The 24947-nt window shown below is 41.4% G+C and overlaps 1 protein-coding gene across 1 annotated transcript; it reads right to left on the reverse strand.

Moving 5' to 3' along the window:
- Positions 1-1241: 1241 nt before the first annotated feature.
- EXOG (exo/endonuclease G) lies at positions 1242-21406 on the reverse strand. The gene is made up of 6 exons (XM_028750863.2): positions 21134-21406; positions 17410-17559; positions 16224-16363; positions 15549-15625; positions 14469-14583; positions 1242-2210 (listed from the first exon to the last, which is right to left on the reverse strand). The coding sequence occupies exons 1-6, from the start codon at positions 21345-21347 to the stop codon at positions 1749-1751; spliced, it is 1158 nt and encodes a 385-aa protein (XP_028606696.2). The 5' UTR covers positions 21348-21406; the 3' UTR covers positions 1242-1748.
- Positions 21407-24947: the final 3541 nt, after the last annotated feature.

Raw genomic sequence — 24947 nt, forward strand, 5'->3', positions numbered from 1 at the left:
GCATGTGCTGCTGTGAGTATAGTGCAATGCCCACGTTGACTACATTCACTTTCGCTTTGAGAATAAAAATGTAAGCTGTCTGTGTTCTAATAAAAAGCAGTTCCATAATTTCCTATGCTTGTTTGCTGGAGATTGTGTTGCTCCTTTGCTCTTTCTGGAGGAAACCCAAGTCCTTTATCATCTGAGAGCAACCTGTGTTATTATTGTTAGGCAGTATTATTAAGAACGATACAAGGAAGTGTTCTTTCTGTGACTTCAAGTCATTGAAGTTTGATTGTGAATTTTTTAATATCAAGGTAAGGCAGCCCCAGCAACATTTGTTGACTTTAATGAAGTGTTCCATGTTTGAACAGTCCAGCTTGCCTCCTTATAGATCAGGATGAGATGGATGAATTGCATTTTAAGGAAGGAAATTTAAGTGGTCATGAAACGATACCATGTATGACCCTTACTCCTCCTAATTTGAAGTTCTAGCTTAAATAAATCCTTTTTTAATTCTCTTGTCAAATTTTTTATGGAATGGCGATAACAATTAGCATCCTCCTTATATTTAACATGGAAAAACACTAAGTGCCACTTATTGTACAATTTTAGCTAGATTAGATTGTGGTTCCTTTGTTAAATCCGGGCCCTCTCTCCTCATATACCAGACAAGAGTGGGAAATTTATACAAAGAAGGAAAAGGTAGGCATGAAATGTAGGATTTGTAACTGGGTTATACTACTAAATAGTACTGGCATGCCAGTCAATTGACCACATATCATCAGCTGATAGCCAAAATTATCTGATCAGTCATATTGTTTAAAAAATAAGGATCCCACTGTGTTGGCAGCTTACCATTTTTTATTCCATTATGGTGTCATTTGTTAGCAAGGGCAACAGCGAGGCTACTTGCACTCTAGCCCTATCACAGACAGGGGCAAACCTAGCAATGTAGCAAAGCTTCTCCTATTGACAACCTGAAATTATAGCAGGCTGTGTCCAAACACAAGCAGAGAAACACAAGCAGCCATTGGTGGCAAAGGTCACTGCCCAGAATTCAATCTTGCTTGTTACAGGAATCAAGGAGGAGGACCCTGTCAGTAGGAACTGGCTGTTTCCTCTATAAAGTTCTTGCGAGCATTTAGACTGATATCTTAGCTGTCAAAAGAACCAGAGATGCTGGTTGAAGTAAAACACATAACATTTTTCTCTAAGAAGGCCTTCCCCTGCAGTGTGTAGAATAAAAGCAAGACTCAAAATCTTGGGGAAACATTTATTAAAAACTTGCTTGGGAACTGGCCCCCGTCCCCCGGTTCTTGAATCGTCAGTTTATACAAATAGTCACTTACAAATGGATTTGTTCTCAAGAGGCATTTCTAGAGATTTAGATGAATGAAAACAAAGAAAAGGCTAAAAAAAATCACAGCTGGCAAAGAATTATATAAATAATATAATACCATTTCTACAGCATCCTGTTAGAAAAGGAAAGTTACATCTAGGAGAGGTCTACTTATATTCGCAAGGTGACCATTTTCTATTTTTCTTATATTCCAGAAGAGATTCTGAATAAAACTTACAACTGATGATGGATTTAGTAAAGGGCACAAACGAGTGACCTTAAGTCTCACTGCCAACCTGTGCCACAGGAGGTGTTTTAATTTCTCAGCAAAGTGCTGCACTTTCAGCATAGGCACACAACCAATGGGGAGGCTTGTCCAAGTTTTCTTCTTAGTAGTAGCAGAGTCTCTGTACAACAGTTCTTTATATTAACCAGATCTCCCTTCTCTAGCTTCCACTGACTTTTGCATTGCTAATTCCTCCTCCTTCTTTTTATAAACCTTTAAGAGATATTCATCGGGCTCAATTCCCTTTTCCTGTAATTCAGACATGATCTTTCTCAGCCTTTCCAGTGTCCTTGCACTCTGCAACTTCCGAGTGGTGATGTACAGAGTGAACTCTTCCAAACTCATCAGCTTACAAGTATCAACCTCACAGATATTTCTAACGTCTTTAGTTTTATTCACCTGTGGGAAGAAAACAAGGCCTGACATTCTCTCCAGGTCTTCAATACTAACTTGGAATTCCGGCAGCTGGTGGTCAAAGCCAATAGCGTCATTGGGTACCACGAAGGCCCCAAGTACCAAAGGATCTGTGGATGTTTCACTTCTTCGGGCCAGAATCACTTTGTAAAGATGCGAGGGTACAGCCACATCATCTTTTCCAATTACCTATCAGCAGAGCAGAGAGATTATATCACTCAAACTCATCAGAAAGGAGGCCATAATCCTTCCATATCTAGAACTAAAATTTTCTACATAATGTGCAGCTTCCAAACAGATTAAAAGGAACACCATACTGAAGACTCCACTACCCCAACATCAAACCAGCTGCAGTTCTCTCATGTAGAGCTGCCAAAATAAACTCAAGCTGATAATTGACAATGTTCCTATTCATGAAATACATAAATGAAATATGGTAAAAGGAAAACGTGATGACTACCTTCTATAGTTTATAAACCAAAGACAAAGCCCATGGAATCTGTGAATAGTACAAGAGGCAATCAATATAACAGATTATTATAACAATGACACTGAAGTAATAGTACATAAGAATTTATTTGAAATGGTCTCCTATTGTAACACATGGAAATTAGGCACAATATAGTCAAAAAAGCACTAAAAAGACCAAAAATATAAATTTCCTGGTGAAGAAGAATCTATTACAGAGTTCTTGGTGAGATCTCTCAAAAGTCTGACAAGGAGACAAGAACAGATTTTGGAGAAAGACAGTAAAAAGCATCATAAATTCTCTGTGAAAGCATGTCTACCCTGCACACAATCTGGTTAAATAGCAGTGACCCTGCCTTCTTTTATGTTATCCTGGGAACAGATTAGCAGTCTCAATTATAAAGAACAAGAGGGACAAGTGACAAAATGTAGCGTTTTCAGTTCAGGGCCATCACCTTTTCCAAGATACTGTATTCCCTTTGCTTCTCCCCTGTCCTCCATTTCCCATAGCCTAACATACACCCCACACAACAGCCAGTCAGCATTTTGTGACCATTAAGCATGCTTTTTATTTTTACTTTATTTATACTTATGCATCATACAAACACTAAATAAAACAAGCAAATAATACCAAAACAGAAAAAATGCAAAGCCAGAAATACAAAAATACAAGCATAATGACATACACATAGATCACTGAGCATGTTCAGTCTTCTTTGGGCTATTTTTTTAAGGGGTGTGTGTCTCCCCTCCCTTTTTTCTGGACTTCTGCAAACCTTGGGGTTCCCCTGAGTCTACTGATACCTCACTCTTGTGCATGGATATAGCAGTTTTGGTTAAATAGATATCAGCTCTCAGAGAAGGTTTGCTATTAGTATAAATGATTCTTTGATCTTCTGGAAAGCTGACGAGTCTTACTTTGGTTGGTTTTAAGGGAGCCATGACAATGAAACCAGTTTAAAACTGGGTTATAGTGGTACTGCCAAGCTTGGGGAAAACATTTTATCAGGATGGTTAAACAGATGCTTTTTAACAATGATGTTTGTCTTTTCCCCACAGATTGTTTCAGAACACTGATTGCAAAAAATTCCTCTTGTACCCTATACAACTGATTTGCCATTAAACTGATCAAAATGAAGAGGTGCTAAATTTGCTGTGATTGCAGGAAAAGAAAATATTTACCAAAGATGGATGTCTTTCATTCATAACACACACAAGTTGTTTTCCAGGTCATAGCTGATTACTTAAAAGCAAAATGGTTTTAGTATCAGTATGTCAGACTTAGGACCAACACATTCTGCTTCACATGCTATATAATATAGTCACATATATGAGAGCAGGTTTTCACCCAATTTATGGAACTTTTTTCACAACAGTAACTACATGAAGACAGGACTGCATTTCTATTTGAAAGCTACTCTGGGAGTAAAAATGCTTTAAATAGGCACATAAAAGCACACTGGAGCATGTATGCACATATCTGAGGGTAGAGCAAGGCCTGAAAAAACCAAAAAACAACTGCTTCCATGTGACTATGAGCTCCATGTTGCAAATATGAAGTATATATTTGTGCAATACTGTATCAACCATCTCAGATGCTACAACCAGCGGTATCATCATCACGTTGGTGGTATCATCACTGAGGGCTGCCCAGCTGGCATTGAACTGTGACAAGGTCTTTTCAGTGGTAAGCTCCCTGTTTGTGGAACGGCCACCTAGTGAGGTGTGTCTGCCTCCCTCATTACTGTATTGACTTTCAGCAGCAATTTGAAAACATTCCTGTTTAGCCAGGCATTTGATGGCTGAAAGGAACTATTCCTGGCAACCTTGAGATCTCTGGTTGAGATAATGGTTTTATTACAGTTTTCAGGATATTTTTAATATTCCAGTACTGTTCCAGTACTGATGTGTTTGCTGCCTTGGGCTCTTTTGGAAGGAAGGTCGGGACATAAATAAATAAATGTATTTTAAAAAAATAAATAAATGTAAAGGGTGATATATGCTGGGAGGGGAGAAGATCATTGGCAATGGAGGATCATCCCCTGCTCAGTTGGAAGGATACGCTTGTTAAAAATTCTGGAATTCTCAAACTGATCTTCCTCCTCTTTCATTCCATTCCATGTAGCAAGTCTTGAGTCACACACACACACACACACACACACACACACACACACAGCACTCAGCTATGTAGATATAGTAGCTTTCTTGTTCTTTTCAAAGTTACAGAACCCATTTTGTGAACAGCATGGAATCCTGGACTTCCACGGCTCATGAGAGAGAAGTGGGTGGTCTCTGCATGTACTACCCGCTCGCCCATGAGGCGGAGTGAAACAGCCTGCCTTGGGTGGTGATATCCTGCGCAGAAGTGCCCCCGCAGGTGCTCCACCCACGACAGGTGGAGTTGTGCAACTACTGCTGCAACTTCCAGCGAGATCTCACGAGATCTCTCCAGAAGCCGTTGCTGTGTGACCCCAGGAAGTGAGGCTTGGGGCGGGGGGGCAGCATAGCACAGAACCTTCCTGTTTTGCCTCCAGTGGTGAAATGGAATGGACCACCTCTGCCTTCATGAACAGAGCTCCGACATCCACAAGGATCCATCAGAGCCTCTGGAGCACAACAAAGTGGTTAAAGACTGTGTACTTTTATGTGATCAGCTATGGTGTTGTTGTTTAGTCGTTTAGTCGTTTCCGACTCTTCGTGACCCCATGGACCAGAGCACGCCAGGCACCTCTGTCCTCCACTACCTCCCGCAGTTTGGTCAAACTCATGCTGGTAACCTCGAAAACACTATCCAACCATCTCGTCCTCTGTCGCCCCCTTCTCCTTGTGCCCTCCATCTTTCCATCAGCTATGGTAGTGCTTTCTTATTTGTAATGTGAGGTAGCAGTATCTTGCACAGAAGTAGCGAAAATAGCAATCAACTGACAGAGCAACAACAAGAACAAGAGACTAACTCCCACCATGTGAACGGCACTGCAAAAGACTTTTATGATTATAGTGCATTTTTGAGACAGGTAATGTGCATTGTTCCACATCATTGCTCAGCCCAAGCAAGCTGAAAAAATAAAAGCATGTTCATAAGCTATGTCTTTGTAGTTTTGAAAGTAATGTCTTCATTCTGAGAAGCGGTTCAAGCATGGGACTCTGGATATTTTATGCCCGAGTGCCACCTAGTGGCTTTTTAGATGTAGGTGCTCTACTCAAGAGCTTGCACATCAATTTCCATAATTTAGATCCGACACACATTTCTCTCGCTGCTTGACTGAGACAGACAGAGAGCATATGCCCTTATGGTAAGTGAACAGAAAGCATCTGAAAACTATTCATGCACACATGTCTTCTTTGATTTGTGATCATCTATTCACATACAAGGGATGATGAGAGAGTCACCATTTGCATCTTCTGCTGCAGCAGCAGCGACACAGTCTGGCCAGAGAACAGCAGTGGCCTTTTTACAGTGTCAAAGACTTGCTGTGATTTAAAAGCTAGCACAAATGAAAACAAACTACAGTATTACATAGTGGAAGTTGCTATCTAATTTACTGTTTCATTTGTACGATTTGTATCCAGCCTTTCATCATAAAATGGCAGGTCACAAAATGCAAAAACAAACAAACATAAAAACAGTCTTTAAAAATAATAAAACTTTAAAAATATGGAATCTGGTCTTGTATATATATTATTTATTTTAAATCATTTTTATATAACCTTTCATTTTTTTAAAATAACCTCAAAGCATGACTCACATCTCACAGCGTAACCCAGGTGGTCTAGGACGATACCACGGTTAATGGTATCACAAACCGCTGAGACATCAAGCAAGAGCAACAAGGTCACACAGACCCTGTCCCTCTTCTGGGTCATCCATTAGGGCAACCAAGGACCATTCCCTCCTGAAACTAGAATGGATCTAGAATGGGTCTAGATAACTGGTCTTCCTCCCACCTCAGAGTCCTGCAAATGGACTACTAAGTACCTTCCACAAAATGGGCACAGTAGCAACCAGATGGCACTATCATTAGCACAAAGAGAGGATCCAAAAACACACAGTTCATAAGGAAATAGAGCAAGGCATTGCTTAGGGGGTGGAGGAAATAAGTGGTTTAATTCACAACATAATCACAGTTACAGGACATGTTGCTGAACCTCTATCAATTTTGTTCTGCTAACTTACTATGTATAGATTTGTTGACACCACTGGGTTAGTTTGGAAGACTTCAGTATTGTGGGAGACCATAGAGAGTGGCTTGCCAACACACTGTTCTGATTTTGCTGAGACTGGTATAAAAAGGAACAGCTAGCAGAGACATGCCTTTATGTCAGATCTATCTAACACAAGTACCTCTACCAGAGTTGATTTAAGATAAGGTGACACCTAGGCTTTCAACAAAGTCTCCTTGCTAGTTGATTCCAGGATGGCATGTCTGTTCCATCAGTGAAGCTTTGTCCTGGGCTAACCAGAAATGCTCTCTCCTGAAGACAGGAGGGACCAGCCACCCCAAATGTGTACAGTAAGCCACAATTGTTCAGTTATGATCATCTGTTGTAGTTGAAACCTTTTGGGACCAGCAACAAGATTTATTGCAGCAGGACCTTGTGAGTGATTTATTCAAAGCTGGAAAAAATGAGCTGCTTTATTGTTTTTGTCTATGCTTAACCCACATAAATGCCCCAAATTCACTAGCCACTGCTAAATCATATTTTATGAGAGCCTGTGGCTGAGAAAGCAGTATTTCTGGGGCACTCACAGTGAGGGGTGCTAGCCCCATCACCTGCTATAAGCATGTCAGGGCTTTGTTCCAACCTTAGTACTTGCTTTGCGGAAACTCTTCCCATTTTGCAGCCCACCCAAATAAAGCAGCTACAACAGGTCAATAAAGAGAGGGAGAATGCCAATCTGCTATGACAGGTAAGTGTGCAAAGCGAATGATTACAACACATCAAAAAACACAATGTGTCTGCATATCACTACCAGTGTCAATTACTGAAAGTACTGTATACCTGGAACAATGTTCCAGTGTAATAGCTTCTCTCGATTTCGTACTGCTGCAGAAATATGGGTCTCATGACTTTGAATCGTTTGATGGTGTATTTCAGCTGGAATATTGGCCAACATTTCTAACTTTACTAGACACGTACCACATTATTCATAGGACTGAACGTCAGGAACCATTGTCCCTTCTATTCTACCCTAGTAAAGGTAAAGGGACCCCTGACCATTAGGTCCAGTCGTGACCGACTCTGGGGTTGCGGCGCTCATCTCGCTTTATTGGCCGAGGGAGCCGGTGTACAGCTTCCGGGTCATGTGGCCAGCATGACTAAGCCGCTTCTGGCGAACCAGAGCAGCACATGGAAACGCCATTTACCTTCCTGCCGGAGTGGTACCTATTTATCTACTTGCACTTTGACATGCTTTCGAACTGCTAGGTTGGCAGGAGCAGGGACTAAACAACGGGAGCTCACCCCTTTGCAGGGATTCAAACCGCCGACCTTCTGATCGGCAAGTCCTAGGCTCTGTGGTTTAACCCCACAGCGCCACCCGCGTCCCTTTCCTATTCTACCCTACCTGGGAGCAAAATAACTTACCCCAAACAAACTGTGTTCACAATGGCTACTGCACAACCATTAAACTGGCATCAGTAGACGACCTGACCCAAACCCAAATCTGAACTTCTTGTAGGTGTCACAAAAACATTTATTTGAACTTAGCATTTGGTGGTGGGAATAAATGCTGGCGATATGATGGGGTTTTAACATTCAAGGCATAATTCAAAGAAAAGCTGGTGTGCAGTTAAGTAATTATAGTGCATCCTATGTTTAGTCATCATTATTTTGAGCTATAAGGGCCAAAAGGTCTCAGATTCAATTCCTGGCATCTCCAGGTAGGGCAAGGGAAGACTTAACCTCTGCAACCCTACCACTGACTAGACAGCATAGACTAAACAAACAAGCAAAAACAGCTAGATGGACCAATGGTATGACTCAGTATAAGGCAGCTTCCTGTGTTCTCAAGGAGATCAAAGCAATGTAACTGTGCTGGATTGCACTGTTAAGACCCATTTATTTCAATGGAATTTAGGCACTGACTATGACTGAAAACCAATTGAATAATCATCTGCCTTTGAAACTATTTATTGATTACATTTAGATAAATCAGCAAATTACCCAAATGTCAATGTAAGTGCTTTTTTTTGAAATATCAAAAGTAAAATAACTTTTCATAGATCATAGCGTCATAGAGTTGGAAGGAACCCATCTAGGCCAACCGCCTGCAATGCAGGAATATGCAGCTGTCCCATATGGGGATCAAACCTGCAACCTTGACATTATTTTAATATTTGATAAACAAAAACTACTTCCAATTGTCAGAAAGAAACACCACCTTTAACATCTTATTGTAATTTTCCAAACAAAATTAGTATTTAAAAAGCAAAACTAGTCTAAATTTGTTGTCCTATGAATTATAAGTGACCTTTGATTAATCAACTACAACTTTCATTGACCAATTTACCAATTACACTGTAGCCCTATTTATCCTTCGCTTTTTAAATTGTAAGTGGTATCTCTGGGAGTATGTGAGCTAACTCCCACCCTAAAGAAATAGATAAGGTTGAATAACATCACATCTTCCATATACAAAATGTGGGTTTTGTATGGCACAAAACTGGCCTCATTTTTATGGGACAGAGAATACATAGAACTCTCTAAAAGTATCAAGTTTTCCAATACACAAATCCAAATGGGTCATAGAGGCAAGTAGTGTTTCATGCTTCCAGAAAGTCACTGAAAAACCCACCACTTAAAACTTAGAAGAAAAATGTATTTTCACCCAGCCTTTCCCTTAAGTTGGTAATGCAAAGCATAACAGTAGAACTTTGCCTGCCAACTGTTCCCCAGACAAAGCGTTCTTTTAGCAACATATATAAACAGCTATCATATAACCCTTCTCCAGCTGTAGCAGAGAAAGTCACCTGAAGAAACTATTAGAGAAATACACCTTTAAAAAAAGATACTTGCTCTGTTGGCAACATAAACAGGCAGAGTGTAAGAAGAAATATATCAAGATCTTTGTGAGTCAGTGCCCTCTAGTGACTGGGCAATGCAATGCCGCCACTGTAAACAAAATTAGTGGATATCACTGGACCTTTGCCTCAGAGATGGCAATTACCTGAGATTTCTGCAGGGTACGGTCAATAGAAATCAAATTTCATCAAGACTTAGCTGCCAGCACACATTATCCACCGCTGCACACTTCGCCTTGCATCAGAGGCAATGTTGTCAGATGCATTAAAACAACATCCACAGAAACTCTGTGTGCCCCAGTGACCCTTTCCTTCCCGAATGTACTTCAGAATCCTTGAAATCTTGGTGGAACTCTGTAGGCTCAGAAAAATAACCTTATTCCACCTCATCCACAAACTATGTTGTTCCGCTGCAGGCAAGGCTGCGCCACAAGAACTGCCATACCAAATCAGGCTAAAGAGCCATCTAGCCAAGTCCTCTGCCTCTAATGGCGGCCAGCCAGGTGCTTCAGGGGAGCTCAAATGCATGATGGAGATAGCAATCCCCTGTAAGCCTACTACCCCTATGAGTGATCTAATCCATTTTTAAAGCTGCTGGTGCTACAGGCCATCAAAACATTCTGTGGTAGTGATGACCACCACAGATGTGGACATACAGCTACACTGGTCTGCCCTGAATCAAATTTTAGTCAAGTTCATTGCATGACCTTAGAATTGTAGCCTTTTAGAAACACATAAATCAGAGGAATTATCTTAACTTTCAAAGTGAGCCACAGACAACATTATTGATACTCATTTTTTAATCAGCTATCTAGGACCAGAATAACGAGAAGGTGGGGTCCAAAAATTCATTTAACTGCAATATAATTGTGCGGTGATTACTAGACACACTATCCTTGTTTCTTGTTTAATCAGCTATCTAAGACCAGAATAACGAGAAGGTGGGGTCCAAAAAAATAATTTAACTGCATTATAACTGTGCAGTGATTTCTAGACACACTATCCTTGTTTCAGAATAAGCCTGTGGCTTCCTTGAGTACAGCGTCTCCAATGAAGTGTTTGGTTTTCCCAAGCTGTTACTTGAGCGATGACACTGACCATTAAATAACTTCCTGAAGATAACATTATTCTAACAGATATCACCTCAGGCCTGGCCCGTTCACTTGAGCTTTATTATAAACATCCTTTACAGAAGGGAACTAACATTGGCGCTGTGCAGAATTCGCTTCTTCATTAGATTTATTTTTCTGGTTACAATTGTCTTAAAACAATATGAAGTGTCCACTACTCCATTACTCTCTGGATTACTGTTGTTATTGGGTGCTTTTTACTGCTTTTGTCCTTTTTACCCAGCTTTTCAATCTCAGAAGGCTGTATCAGGAGGAGACTTCAGGGAGCTCCAAGTTAGCATGAAGTGAAACCTAGACTCCGAAGGGGCTTCTGCTTGATGTTACTTCAGTATTTACTCCCGCTTTGGTCATATGTACTGAAATAGGAAAACCATGAAAGCCAATGAAATATAGGACATCTCTCTTGACCTGGATATGACTGAATCCTTTTGTGTCCCCCTAAAAAGTGTAGACAGTACCACTAGGCAGCAACAAATGTATTGTGTCCTGCCTTCATTGTTTAAGGTAATTGTCCTTGAAATTAATGAGAAAATGATAACATATTCTTAGGAGATATTATTAGCATTCATATTAATTCTGCATCCCTCCTTCAGACATTGTTATTCTTTTGGAAGGATGTTTATCATTCCAATCTTGTGTATTAAATAGAAAATCTGCCTACTGTGTCTATCACACTCTCTTGTTCCCCATCAGCATATAATTTATTTTTTTAAAGCATACAAAATTTCTTAGCAGAATTATGAGTTGGTACTGTTAGTGTATCACTTATTTATTTTCTCACAATGCTATAAAAGCTACTAGTAATACAGGGTTGCTTTTTGTAAAGTCATCCCCCCAAATGTACAGAATATTTGCAGAGAAAATGCCTGTAATTCTTGAGAAATATTAGAATTGTAGAGTCTACGAGGGTCATCTAGTCCTACCCTCTACAATGCAGGAATCTCCGCTAAAGCACCCATGACAGATGGCCATTCAACCTATGCTTAAAATCCTCCATGGAAGGAGAGTCTGCCACCTCCTGAGGGAGTCTGTTCCACTGTCGAACAGCTCTTACTATCAGAAAGTTCTTGTTTAGTCGGAATCTCCTTTCTTCGAACAAGTATCTATCTTCTAAACTCTTTCTTAGAAAAAATTATATTAAGTTCTTCCGAAAACCCCTCAGTGAAAACAGCTGGTCAAAGTTCTTTAAAAACTGTTTATGACAGACAGACAGAAAAAAGTTTGTGGTTGTTTTTTTTAAAAAACCTTGTCATTAAAACTCAATTAAAAATATTTGATAAAAGCCCACAACAGCTTGCTAAGGCTGCCAGGGGGAGGGTTTGTCCCCAGTGTTGTACTCAAATCTTTTTCAGATCAATAATTAGTAAAGTATGATTCCCCAGCATCCCGAGAAATCCATCAGAGAAGCATAATTGTTTAAAATGTAGATGATCTGACTTTCCTCAGAATGAAAAATCCTGAGGTTGCATGCAGTAGGTTTGGTAAGACCCATTATCCACATGCTATTCACATTTTTAAAATAAAGTGAACAGAATAATTCAACATCATTAACAGTGAAAGGCAAACATAACTGAATAGCTATAATTGAATAACAAGGCAGACATTAATTAATGTGTATGCTTAATCAGCTAATTCACAAGCCATTTAGATTTAAGGCTTTGTAGTTGGAAAATCCCCTCCTAAAGGGTAAGGGCAGTTCTGTAAGAGAATGACCTGCCTAGAGGGCTTGTATAAATTCCCTTCTTTATTTGGCTTGTTTCATCCACTTTAAATCAGTTGGGGGAGGCAATCCAGGGCATTCTCCAACTCAGGGGAAAAAGCTAGGAATCTGATCCATGCTTATTTAAAACAAATCCAAGCCAGTAAGCCATTTTTGGTGGCCAATGCTGCCTCAGGCAGTTGGAGCCAATACATTAACACATCAGCAAGAGCCTCTGAACAGCGCTCATAAACAGTGGGCTACATCCAAGCAACAGATTCACAATGTAAACCTGATAAAAATCACCTTATAATGTTTTTAATGTGCCAAAATTAAACATGGGAAATAATCCGTCTGACCATCTTGCTTTCTGGTGGATGTGTTTCATGGAGGAAGTATATTTAACAGTGCAATTCTACACATATCTAATCAGAAGTAAGCCTGAGTCCTGTAGGACTTTGTTCTCAAGAAACTGTGCATAGCTGGTGTGGGAAACCTTTCGACCTCCAGATGTTGCTGAACTACGACTCCCATCATCATGATAGCTGTGCTTGCTGGGAGTTGTAGTTCAGTAACATTTGGAGGGCCAAAAGTTCCTCACACCTGGTGCATAGAGATGCCGCCTAATATGGTTTCTCACAGCAGCACTTTATTTATTCATTTGTGAGAGTGATACTATTTACAGTCTTGTTTGCAAAAGAATTCTTATTTTTGCTAAACATATTCCATTTTATTCGTAATTTATCTAGTTGTTCTCATTGTTTAAAATAAACATAGGTTAAAAATAAAAGATCCAAGTCTGTCCATATACTTCAGCAATGAAATCCCCTCAAATAAGAGACTCTCAATGAAATATAAAGCAAATATAAGGGGGAGAATCCAGAGTCTGGGAATTACGGGTGACAAAATTATAAATTTTGCATTTAATATGGGTTAAATCTGAGTGAAATGTAGGAGGAAAAATGATTGCAAAAAGACACATTTAGAAACAAAGATCTGCTAGCAGACAAAAGTCACTAAACTGACATTCTCCAGAGAACAGCAGTATATAAAGCAAGAAGCTGTCATTTTGATTTGCTCTGGACGAAGATGGAAAACCTGCTCCTGCCTCTCCAGTGACACAGAAGAGATTCTTCCTGTTGGCATTCTCTTTTACGTTTTCAGACACACATTTATATTCTGCAAATGTGTCTCCCAAATATCAAGTGTGGTCATCAATCTGTATTTGCAACAAATGCTTCACAAAGGTAGACAAAACGATGGCACAGACCTTGAGACACACCAAATTCAGCCAACAGATAGCAGCAGCTTCAGATTAATTTATTTGGTAATGAGAAGTAAGTGGTAACATAACCCAAGCAAGGAGCAATGCAATAAGCAATACTTTGGGAGTTCCTCTCTTTGCTTAAGAGATCTAAAAATAATCACATGTCCATAAGGGCAAAACAAAAACACAAAAACAATAGTATAAAGCCATTAATTTAATAGTTAACTTTAAACAGTGCACAGCCACTGGCTGAAAACAATTTAAGTGAGCTTGAAGAGGATATTGCTATAAATCAGAGCTAAAATAATTAATCTATGCATTATTATTTTTTAAACGTAAAGCGTATTTTAATCTCGTATTTCTAGAATTCACAACATTACTTGCATCATATTAAGCAAGTCACAGGACTTCACTTTTCTGGATGCATAATTTTGATTTGTTTCACACACAGTAAGCACAGCTCTGTTAAAAATCCACCACTTGATGCCTGCAGAGATGGCGTGCACTGCATTGCCTCTTACTGTTCTTACTCAGTTCTGTTTGCTGCCCACAAATTGTCACTACTCCTTCCTCACAATACGTGACTTAAATTTTGCTACTTGGGCCACTGGACCTATTCTATGCACATGATCCCATATTTATATTCATCAGCTGAGACCACAAAGCAAATTCAAAAGGACTACTCAACAGCATAAGGCCTCAAATCGTGCAACCTTACCACCGGTTGTTATTGCCTTTCTCGCACATGCAGTTCCAAGGCTGCATCCAGTTCAACTCCTAAGAAAACCTGCATGGCAGAAAAACCCCAACAAAATCCAAGAGGACTTTGTTCCAATTATATGGCTAGGTTCAATAGCTTACCTGATACACAACCCTTTTTTTCCCATCATCATCCATCTGAGGTAACGTCAAAGGTCCAGAAACAATCCAGACATCTTCAAATCTGTCAGTCAGTTCCCGGCAATACATTTCTAGCCTGAAATTAAGCCAAAATAGTTTAAAGATATGGACTAGTCTGGGGCTGGGGAATTCCAAACATACCTAGAACAGAGAAGGGCAGTGGCGCATTTTAGGGATGGGATAACATTTCCCAAGCTAAATATATTAAGTAAGCATGATGAGCAAATGTGAGCTTTAATCTTCAGTTTACTCCTATATGGCGCTTTAGCTCGGCAACCAGATCACAAATCAGGTCTCTGCCTTGTTTGCTTCCATTCATATGTATCTTTGCACATGCTTGTGTTATTGTTTGGTCTGTACCTTGGGGAAGCTATTAGTGGAAATGCTTTGTTTGCAGCATGCAGAGTCAATACTTTAAAAAGCCAATACTTTATTTGCACCTTTTATATTCAAGCTGATTGGTAGAAACAGTGTTTTGTTTCCAACATGCTCAGCAAGAGGAGGTCAGAGTGTATCTGTTTACAATGAATAGTAGGCAGAGACCCATTCCTGGACTCACCCACATTAGTAGCTACCAAATTAACAGAAACCATTATCATACTGTTTTCCCTGCTTGAAGCGAGCTAATTCTATTTCTGTGCTAGTGTGTGTCTAATTAATTGAATTCCATTCCATTCCATTGGATTTGTAAGCTTTAAAATGCCGTGCACTGTATGCCTTCAGGAAGAGAAATATTATAAATCTCAATAAATAAATATATGAACCCTGGACTAAGGCTTAATATGCCTGCCACTTGCCCTGGGCAGCACTTCTCTCTTTGCATAAACAGACTATAGGAGCTTTCTGGCTAGATGACCAGAATGCTAATATGTGTGCTTCTCACCAGAGAAAGCTACATAGTTTCTCTAGTTTATTTCTTCAATTTTGGTGCTTCTTCCCTTGCCTCCCTCTCTCCAGTTTAGGCTGACACATTATTAAAATGTTTAAAATATCACTAAACAAAATTTTACCTTGAATTTAGTTAATCTAGTAGCAATTTACCTATTCCAGAATCCAGCATTATTCTGATAGTTCTGGGGTACAATGTTGGATAGATAAAATGTTTCTGCCATAGCCTTCTGTAAGAAAAAAGAATTGTAAACTAAATTTTGGATAGATACCTAGACCTACTTAAAGGCTCAGAATGAAACAGAATAAAGCGGTCATTTGTCAATGTTTATCTCTTTCAGCAAGAACCACTAAGAAGAACATTCTAATACATTTACACGCAGAACAACAGTGCCCCAACATCATTCTGTTACATGATATATTACATTTCAAAACCGGTGCCTTCAAATTCAATCTGCTGTTTAAATTACCCACTTCCCCCTGGTCACTACGGCTAGCACAGTCTTCCCCAAATTGTTGGTCTCCAGATGTTCTGGAGTACCTCTCACCATCTCTAATCAACAGCCATATTAGCTGGGGCTAATGTGAGTTGTAATCTAAAATGTCAGTTGGGCGCCAAACTGGAGAAGGCTGGGTTAGCAATGTTTTCCAGTTCTCTCAAAGCACTTTCACAGCTCTGTCATTGATTTTAGGAACCATGGATTCTGTTCCAGTCCCATGTTTAAACCACTGCCTAGTTCTGCTGAAAACATGATGTACAAATTGGTTTTAATGTTCTCCCCCCCCCCCCAAAGAAACAACAAGCCAAGAATTAAGTAGCAGTCCTACTGGTGAATATTTGTTATCCCCAGCTGGTGCCATATGGCCTCGTGACCAGCCACTCCCGATGTAGTCTTCATTCAAGGCAGTGAATATTGGAGGGATGCTTGGATCTGGTCTAAATTTGCAATGTTTTCTGTCTGCATTGCCTGAGGAACAAAAACAAGTTGTTCAGCAAACCTTTTCTTTTTTAAAGAAACAAAAACTATACTAAATGCAACTGACAAAACTGCAAAATAAACAGCAATCCTAAACAATATCCTAGAATACAGTCCGTTCACATGGAGCACTGACAAGGCTTATTGATCTCCATTATTATCCTGTGTGAGCTGGGAGTGCATTCAAGACTCCCATGAAACTCTGCATTGCAAGGAAAAACCAGTAGGTGAGCTGTCTTTCAGTGAAGATTGTCCTCTATTACTGATGTTTCTCACCGAGAAATCTGGTAAGCCTCAGATGATTTCTCTACTCCTACACACATCATGTGCACTTTGCCAATCACTCTACATTGCCTGCAGAGATCCACATTTTTAAGGGTCACAAAGGGAAGAGTATGTAGAAAGGGCAGGAATCACATGGAAATGAAAGCCTTCATTGACTGAACAAGTCCATATCAATGATAAACAAAAAGAAGGGGTTACTTACATTGGATAAAATGCCTACAAGCTTGCACCAAAACTAGTAGACATCCATACAATATGCTCTTAAATTCCACAGACATCCACTATCTATCTTGCACCTACTGTATCAATTTGAAGTCTCACCCATAGATGAAAATAATATTTCTGGGCTAGCAAGAAGCACCTTCATGCTCACATATGCTTTCTTCAGGATCTATAAATTTTGGCTGAGCTTGGCTTCTAGCAGGCAGTGAGGTTCAGTTTTCTCATGCCCTGATCCATAGAGGCAAAGCATCCCTCTTTTGTACCTCCTGCCCAGCCACTTCTGCCAACCACATCTATGATATCTTGTGCTCTTTACAAGACTATTGAAAGCTAGTCTATGTGGAAAACATAATTTACCCACCTGACAGAAGAATCCTATGCATTTTTTACTCAGAAGCTCCTCTATGCTCAGTGAGGCTTACTCTCAAACAAAGGTCCTATTACTCGTGCACAGCCAGTGAATTGCTTCTAACCCACAAGTAATAAATTAATTACAAGCAATGAACAAATGCACACAAGAGTTCACTTACCCAAAGTCTTACGTTTGGAAATATGTTCAATCACCCATCTAGGCACTCGTTTTGCCTGATCATAAGATAATGCATGATTGGTGTAATGTCTGATCTGTGTTCCAGCTGCAGGAAATCCATACTTTTCCAACACAGTCTCTGTTATGGGTTCTAAGAGAGAAATAAAGAGTTTTAAGGCCAGAACATGTGGGGTTTGTTATCTCCCAATGAAGAGTAGCCAGAAAGGTGTCAAATGCCTAAGAACCCCATTAACAACTGAGAATTTACCCAAGTCTTACAAAACCCTTTTCATTTATGGTAGTTTCAAGTGTATGAGGCTAAGCTCTCTTTCCATGCAAAGCACCACATACATGGATGGTGCCAGTATTATTGCAATGTGCTCTATGTAAGGGGTACCCTTGGGCCAGGTTGGGATGCTCGAGTTGGTACAAAATGCTGCAGCTTGACTGCTGATGGAGCCAGACTGCTGCCAGCAAGTAACACCAATGATTATCAGCTTGCACTAGCGACCCTTATGTTACTGAGCCAAGTTCAAGTTTCTTGCATCAATTTTTTAAGGCCATTAACAACTGGGATCCAGAGTACCTTCAGGGTTGCCTGGCTTCTCAATTGCCTGATCACTAAGACCATTAAGGAAGTCTCTGTTAGTTGTCCCTCATAGCTCACTCATGGATTGTATTCACCAGGAACTATGCATTCAGTACAGTCAACTGATTCTGTGGAACTAATGATTAAAAATTCACCAGTTTTAATCCTCACAACAACCCTGTGAGGTAGGTTATGGTGAGAGAAAAGTGGAATCACTAGCCCATGACCACCCAGTGAGCTTCTTGCCTGGTCACTGTGATAATCTAATTATCATTAATATTATTTTATTATATTTCCCCACCACCCTTCATCTGAAGATCACAGGGCAGTTTATAATATAAAAACACAAAAATGCATACCATAATAACAAAAGCCTAAACACCAATTGAAATGGATTAAAAAATCAGTTTCTTCCAAGAGCACCAGGATCTGGTCTGCAATCACCCGTTCAAGAACCTTTCCCAAGAAGGCCCTCCTAACAGTGTGGTAAGTACTAGTGATCCATCTTGATTACCCAATGTTACCCAATGCAGAGCCTTTAATGTAGTGGGTTCTACTATCTGGAACACCTTTGCCCTGGAAATAAGGCATGCACTAAGTATTGCACCATGTGGTTTCTACACATGCTAAAAGCTTTGATTTTTACCCAGGCCTTCCCAGATTAGTCTGCAGGCGACGATTTATAGTATACTGTATTGGTTTGTGTTATTTTATTACAGTATGTACTTTTATTCTGAACTTTTGTACAATATTTTGTGGTTTTCGAAATGTTAAATGGTTTATACACGTTTCAAAATAAAATTGTGTTGTTGTTTAGTCGTTTAGTCGTGTCCGACTCTTCGTGACCCCATGGACCAGAGCACGCCAGGCACCTCTGTCCTCCACTACCTCCCGCAGTTTGGTCAAACTCATGTTGGTAACCTCGAAAACACTATCCAACCATCTCGTCCTGTCGCCCCCTTCTCCTTGTGCCCTCCATCTTTCCCAGCATCAGTGTCTTCTCCAGGGAGTCTTCTCTTCTCATGAGTCTCATGAGCTGGCCAAAGTATTGGAGCCTCAGCTTCACAATCTGTCCTTCCAGTGAGCACTCAGGGCTGATTTCCTTAAGAATGGATGCGTTTGATCTTCTTGCAGTCCATGGGACTCTCAAGAGTCTCCTCCAGCACCATAATTCAAAAGAATCAATTCAAAATAAAATAAATAATAGTAAATAATAATTGAACTGGAAATTGAACCTGGGCCTCCCTAGTTCAAGGCTGATACTCTAACCACTACACCACGCCAGCTTATCCAGAGGTATGTGGGGGCTACTGATGGAAGCAGAATTATGGGCTGGATTGACTTTTGGTCTGATGTGTTCTAACCGCAGAGGAGTCCTGCCACAAAAAGAGATAGGACCAACCCAGGCATCACCCAACAACAGAGAATTTGAAAGGGAGGTTGATGAGAGCCTACTTCACTTATCACAAAATTAAAAACTTTCTATCCTTTCAAAACACAAAACATTTTAAATTTGTTGGGTTGAGAAGTGATGTGGGCTTATTGTGTACTTGTAAGCTTTCGCCCACCACTTCAGATTGATTTTTTGATAACAGTTATACAAATACACTTAAAGCCACCATAAAATGAAAAATATGTCATTGCTAGCAATTTACTGCTGGTGTGATACAGCCAGACAAAACCACTTTCTCAATACAGTGCTGATTGATTTTCAATGTATACAGGGAGAAAAGTGGCAGATGTTATTTTTAATTCAGTTTATATTTAACAATTCAGGAACAAACCACAGGTTGTTTGGTTCGATTTTTGTGCATTGTTAAAAAAAACCCAGTTGTTTGCATTAAAAAACGTACTACTTTTGCAGAAACAAAAGCGAACAAATGTTTAAAAACAACTTATTTCAACATAAATTGTTATAAACAGAAAGCAATAGATAAAAGAAACAAATGCTTTGTTCTCTTGTGCACAATTTTTTCAGACCATGCTGTAAAATGTAACTAGCATGACACCTAAGGGTCTACAATGCCATATTAATGAAAGGCAAATTCACTGTAAATTTGTGCAATACTTTTTTTCTTTAGAAATCGCTAAGAGGGTTACAGGGAAATTTTTAAATAAAGATGGATACAGAAGAATGGGAGACCACCAGGAGTCCCATTTAAAAGTTTAATCTAGATAAACTGTTTTTTTTCTCTTTAAAAAAAGATATTTAAGTGTTGAAGAGAAATGTAAGCATTTGAGGAAATGTGAACATTTCATTTTCAACTGCTGGCCACTGTAGAAAACAGTATGCTGGGCTAAATGAGCCTTTGGTCTGATCTCGGGGAAGAGTGATAATCAGCTTAGTCACACGGGGTTTCCAAAATTTAGGTCTCCAGCTGTTTTTGGACTACAACTCCCATAATCCCTAGCTGGCAGAACCAGTGGTCCGGGATAATGGGAACTGTAGTCCAAAAAAGCAGGCGGAGCCCCAAGTTTTGGAAACCCTGGTAGAAGACAAGCTGTCCCCAGGATATTCCTGGTTCAGTCCCCAATGGGATCTGCCTAAAACCCTGGGGCGCCTCTGCCAGTCCGTGTAGGCAATACTGAACTGGATGGCGCAACGGTCCCGATTCAGTGCAAGGCACCTTCCCATATTCCTATTTAATTTGAAACTGCGCCAGATCAACAATAAGGTAAAAGGTAAGCACCAGGAAAACAACACGGAAAAAGCTGGAGAAAAATCAACAGCAAAAACGTCAAAAACAACACGAGAAGTTTTTGGGGTTTTTTTTAAACATGGCGCCCAAATGCTACCCAAACCGGTGCCCGGCGGGAAAACAGAAAACTCTTCAAATTCTCCCGAAACTGTCGAAATTAGCTGTTGCTAATCCTTTTATTACCAAAAAGAAAAAGATGTAAGCATTATATCAGCAATATTCCTCTCCGGTCTCCTTTTTTTATATGATGTTCTTTAGTGGAAAGCTCTGCGGGCGCAGACTGAGGGCTGCCTTCTGTATAGCAGGCCCCACTTTCCCCCTCAGCCGCGCGTCGCCAACGGGCGCCCTCAGCCATCGTTCCAGCCGCCGTGACCGGAGAGCAGCGCTCCCGCCAGCAAGCCGGGTCGGCAGTTGCGCCTGCGCACTCGCTCGCTTACCCTCCTCAGGCGGCGGCAGCGGCGGCGGCGGTTGCTGTTTTGCCGAGGCGGCGGCGGCGGCCACGGAGCTCTGCAGGGCCGCGGGTGGGAGACGGGGCTCCCCGAGGAGTTTGCGGGCAGCCAGCGCAGAGGCCGCGGCTCCCAGCGCCGCCCCGCACACGAAGCCGCCGAAGAAGCGGCTCCGGGCGAGGCGGGCGCCCAGCGACCCGGCCATGATAGCGGGCCTGAGGGAGGGGAAGGAGCCTTTCCGCCTCCGCCTCAGTCCGCCTCTCTTTGCTCCGCCTCGTGAGGGGAGGAAAAAGCGCGCGAAAGCCAAGCTCGCCAACGGGAGCCGTCCTGAAGCGGGGCAAAAATCTGCTATCCTCACTTGTACAATTAAGTACTCCTGAGACGGGTTGAAGAAAGAGTCCATAAACTTATTTACTGCAGTAAAACGTCCGCCCCCCCCCCCACAAGGACACACCTGGAATAATATTGTGTCCCCGTTCTGGGTGCCACGTTTTAAGAAGGGTGTTGACAAGCTGGAAGGTGTGCAGAGGAAGGCGACCAAGGTGGTCAAGGGTCTGGAAACCAAGCCTGATGAGGAACGGTTGAAGGAGCTGGGTAGGTTGAGCCTGGAAGAGAAGAGAGATGATAGCCATCTTCAAATATCTTAAGGGCATGGAAGAGGGAGCATGCTTGTTTTCCCCTGCTCCAGAGGGTAGGACTTGAACCCATGGCTTCAAGTTGCAAGGAAGGATATTCTGGCCATAGCTGTCAACTTTTCCCTTTTCTTGGATCTTGAGGATCCTTGGATTCCTCTAGGATCCTGAGGAATCCTATTCAGAATAAGGGAATTTCCCTTTTAAAAAAGGGAAACGTCGACAGCTATGATTCTGGCCTAAACATCAGGAAGAACTTTTAGATGGTAAGAGCCATTGGACAGTGGCACGGTCTCCGTCAGAAGATGGGGAACTTCTTCCTTCCTTGGAGGTTTTGAAGGAGAGGTTGGATGGTAATCCATCAGGGATGCTTTAGTTGTTGCAGCATTGCAGGGGGATAGACGGCCCTTGTGGTCACTTCGAAATCTACAGTTATTCAATTATAAAGTACAATTCCACATTCCATTGTTTTATATTGGGAAAGGTTTTTTTAACTACGTATTTATGGATAGAACTGTTTTATTTGCTTTACAGGTGCATGTTTTATTGCTTGTAGCCGACCTTGGAACTTTGCAGTGAAGGGGGACTAATGAGCCTAATAAAATTCAAACCGTTTCATATGTAAACGCAGTTCCAACTCCCATACAGATACATGCTGGGATAAATAGGGCTGCTTTGCGGGAGGCTGTTTTGAGGTGGGAGGGGGGCTTTATTCCATCAAAATCCCATTTCTTTAAAAAGAATAAAATAAAAATTATAGAATAAGAAACTACCTCTTTCCCCTCAGCTGCCATGTCTGTTTGTGACATCACTGACAGTCCTTACATAGCCAGGGATGGGGAAACATCTGCCCAACCCTACTAGGCCTCACATTTTTTGGGGGGGGCACTTGTTAATAAAGATATGATGACTGAGGAGTCCCCTCACAGCCTTCTCCTGCATTTGCTAAATAACCACATCCCTCATTTGTGTTGTTGGGATAAATTTATATAACATTCCAATGAACTTACAGAAGAATATATATGATATACAGAATATCAACAATCCAGCACAGATAATTATACCCATGGTGTTTTGTTTTTCCAGAATCTGCTAAAACAGAAGGGAGAGGTCAGCCTTTACCAGTAACGGAGGAAATATTCCTTCGAGAAGCTTCTCCCGAAATGGAAGGCACACAAGACTCTGTAATTCTCTTCTTTGGAAGGTGGCTGTCGTGTGGGTGGCCTTAGGAAGCTGAATGCGAAGGAGGCAGGTCCCAGACCTTTGGATTGCAGCAAGGACAACCTAGAAGCATCTCTCACCTGCTGTGCTTGTACCTCCTCACTCTCCCATTTGCTACCTCTGCACCAAGCCAAGAACAAAGACCAACATCTCGTCCTTTGAGCCCCATGTTGGGCAAAAGATTCCTGCAGGGGGTTGGACTCGAAGACCCTAGTGGTCCTTTCTAACTCTACAATTCTATGATTCTGTGGTCTAAGGGCATTGCTTTCAAGTGAACACATCATTCTCAGTGCCCTGAAACACATTTAAAAGGCATTCAAATGTTTTTATAAAAAATCTTTATAAAAAAAAATAATTTATTAGTTTTCCAATTGAAATTGTCATATGATCTCAACAATCAAGCAGAAACCACCTAAAATGGCATGAGATATAAAGTCTTTCTTCCTGTTCCCAAGAGATTTGAAGCTGTTAAAAGGGACCAAATAGGGAAATCCTTTCAATTCCTAAGAGGCAGTGAGTTGAGGGAGGCCAGGGCCACATCCACACCATTCGTTTAAAGTGCCGTGAAGCACTTTAAACACTCATGGCTTCTTACCCCAAAGAATTCTGGGAGCTATAGTTTGAAAAGGGCGCCCAGAGTTGTTAGGAGACCCTTCTGTTCCCCTCCCAGAGCTACAACTTCCTGAGTGGTTTAACCACCCATCCTTCTTTCCAGGGAATTCTGGGAATTGTAGCTCTGGGAGGGGAACAGGGTGGTCTCTTAACAACTCTCAGTCTCTTTAACCACCTACAGTTCCCAGAATCCATGGGGGAAAGCTATGCCTGTTTAAAGTGTCACAGCATTTCCAATGAACGGTGCAAATGTGGCCTAATGTTTCCTCCCCTCATTTTTGTCAAACTGCTTGTCTTGCTCCTGCATTATGGTATATAAGCTTCCATGAACCACAGCTCGTTTCATCAGATTAATGATGTGATGTCCTGAAACTCACAGCCACAGTGGGGAATGCAGAGGAGAAGAACAGACTCCATCACTTGCAGTCCAGCAGATGTACGCCTGCAGTTTCCCTTCAAAGCTCCTTCCCTCAGTTATGGCCACGGCCTTGTCCATTGCTCACTGTCAGTATTTCACGTTCATTTCACCAATGCAAATAGGGACATTCTGCGGTTCTCTTCATGACTTTTATGGCTGGTCTCGTGGAAAAGCTTGCCGACTCCGGACATCCCTGAAAGGCAAAGGCAAACAGATGAGTGGGATGGCCACCATCTGACAGCGTCCACCCAGACACCTCCACTGGTTTCTGCCTGCCTAGGGCATCCACTGACATTTAAATGCAAATGCAAACTCCACCAGCTTCCGCCTAGGGATATTCAACCGCTGCCGTTTAGGCAGCTTCCTTCCTCTGTTTGGATGCCTAACAAGGCTTCCAAACCAGTTTGCATCCATTTCAGCCAGCGTAGCCTTGCAACATCCACTAGCCTGAATGCAAACTCTTCCGGCAACCGTCCACCACCTGCAGCGTCGCCAGGTCCATTGCTAGACGACCACCTGCTTCAGAGCTGAATATCAGCTGCCTTCAAGTAGCAATCCCACTAGCAAGTAAACTTTGAACTTGCCTTCTCCTTGCTCCACAGCATTTCAGCGCTGGGTGATTGCCTCCTTCCGCCTGCCAGCTTGCTGCCATGGGCAGGAGACCACTAGAGCTGAGTGCCACCGCTGCTGCCTATTTCTCTCTGGGGAGGGCATCTGCCTTGCCTTGGCCAACATTTATACCCACTCAGCTGCCTTTTTTTTTTGTGACATCACAGTCAACAATGGTAGCAGCTGGGGAAGCATCACCATCACCCCCTCAGCCCTCACAATGGTGGGTGTAGCTCAGCAACCATTGGCTTCTTGGTCTATTACCAAGGAGATATATAGCCAAAATCAGGTGGAGAAGGAAGAGCAACTGAAG

Source organism: Podarcis muralis, chromosome 12 (genome assembly GCF_964188315.1).
Source record: "Podarcis muralis chromosome 12, rPodMur119.hap1.1, whole genome shotgun sequence".
NCBI classification, from domain to species: domain Eukaryota; kingdom Metazoa; phylum Chordata; class Lepidosauria; order Squamata; family Lacertidae; genus Podarcis; species Podarcis muralis.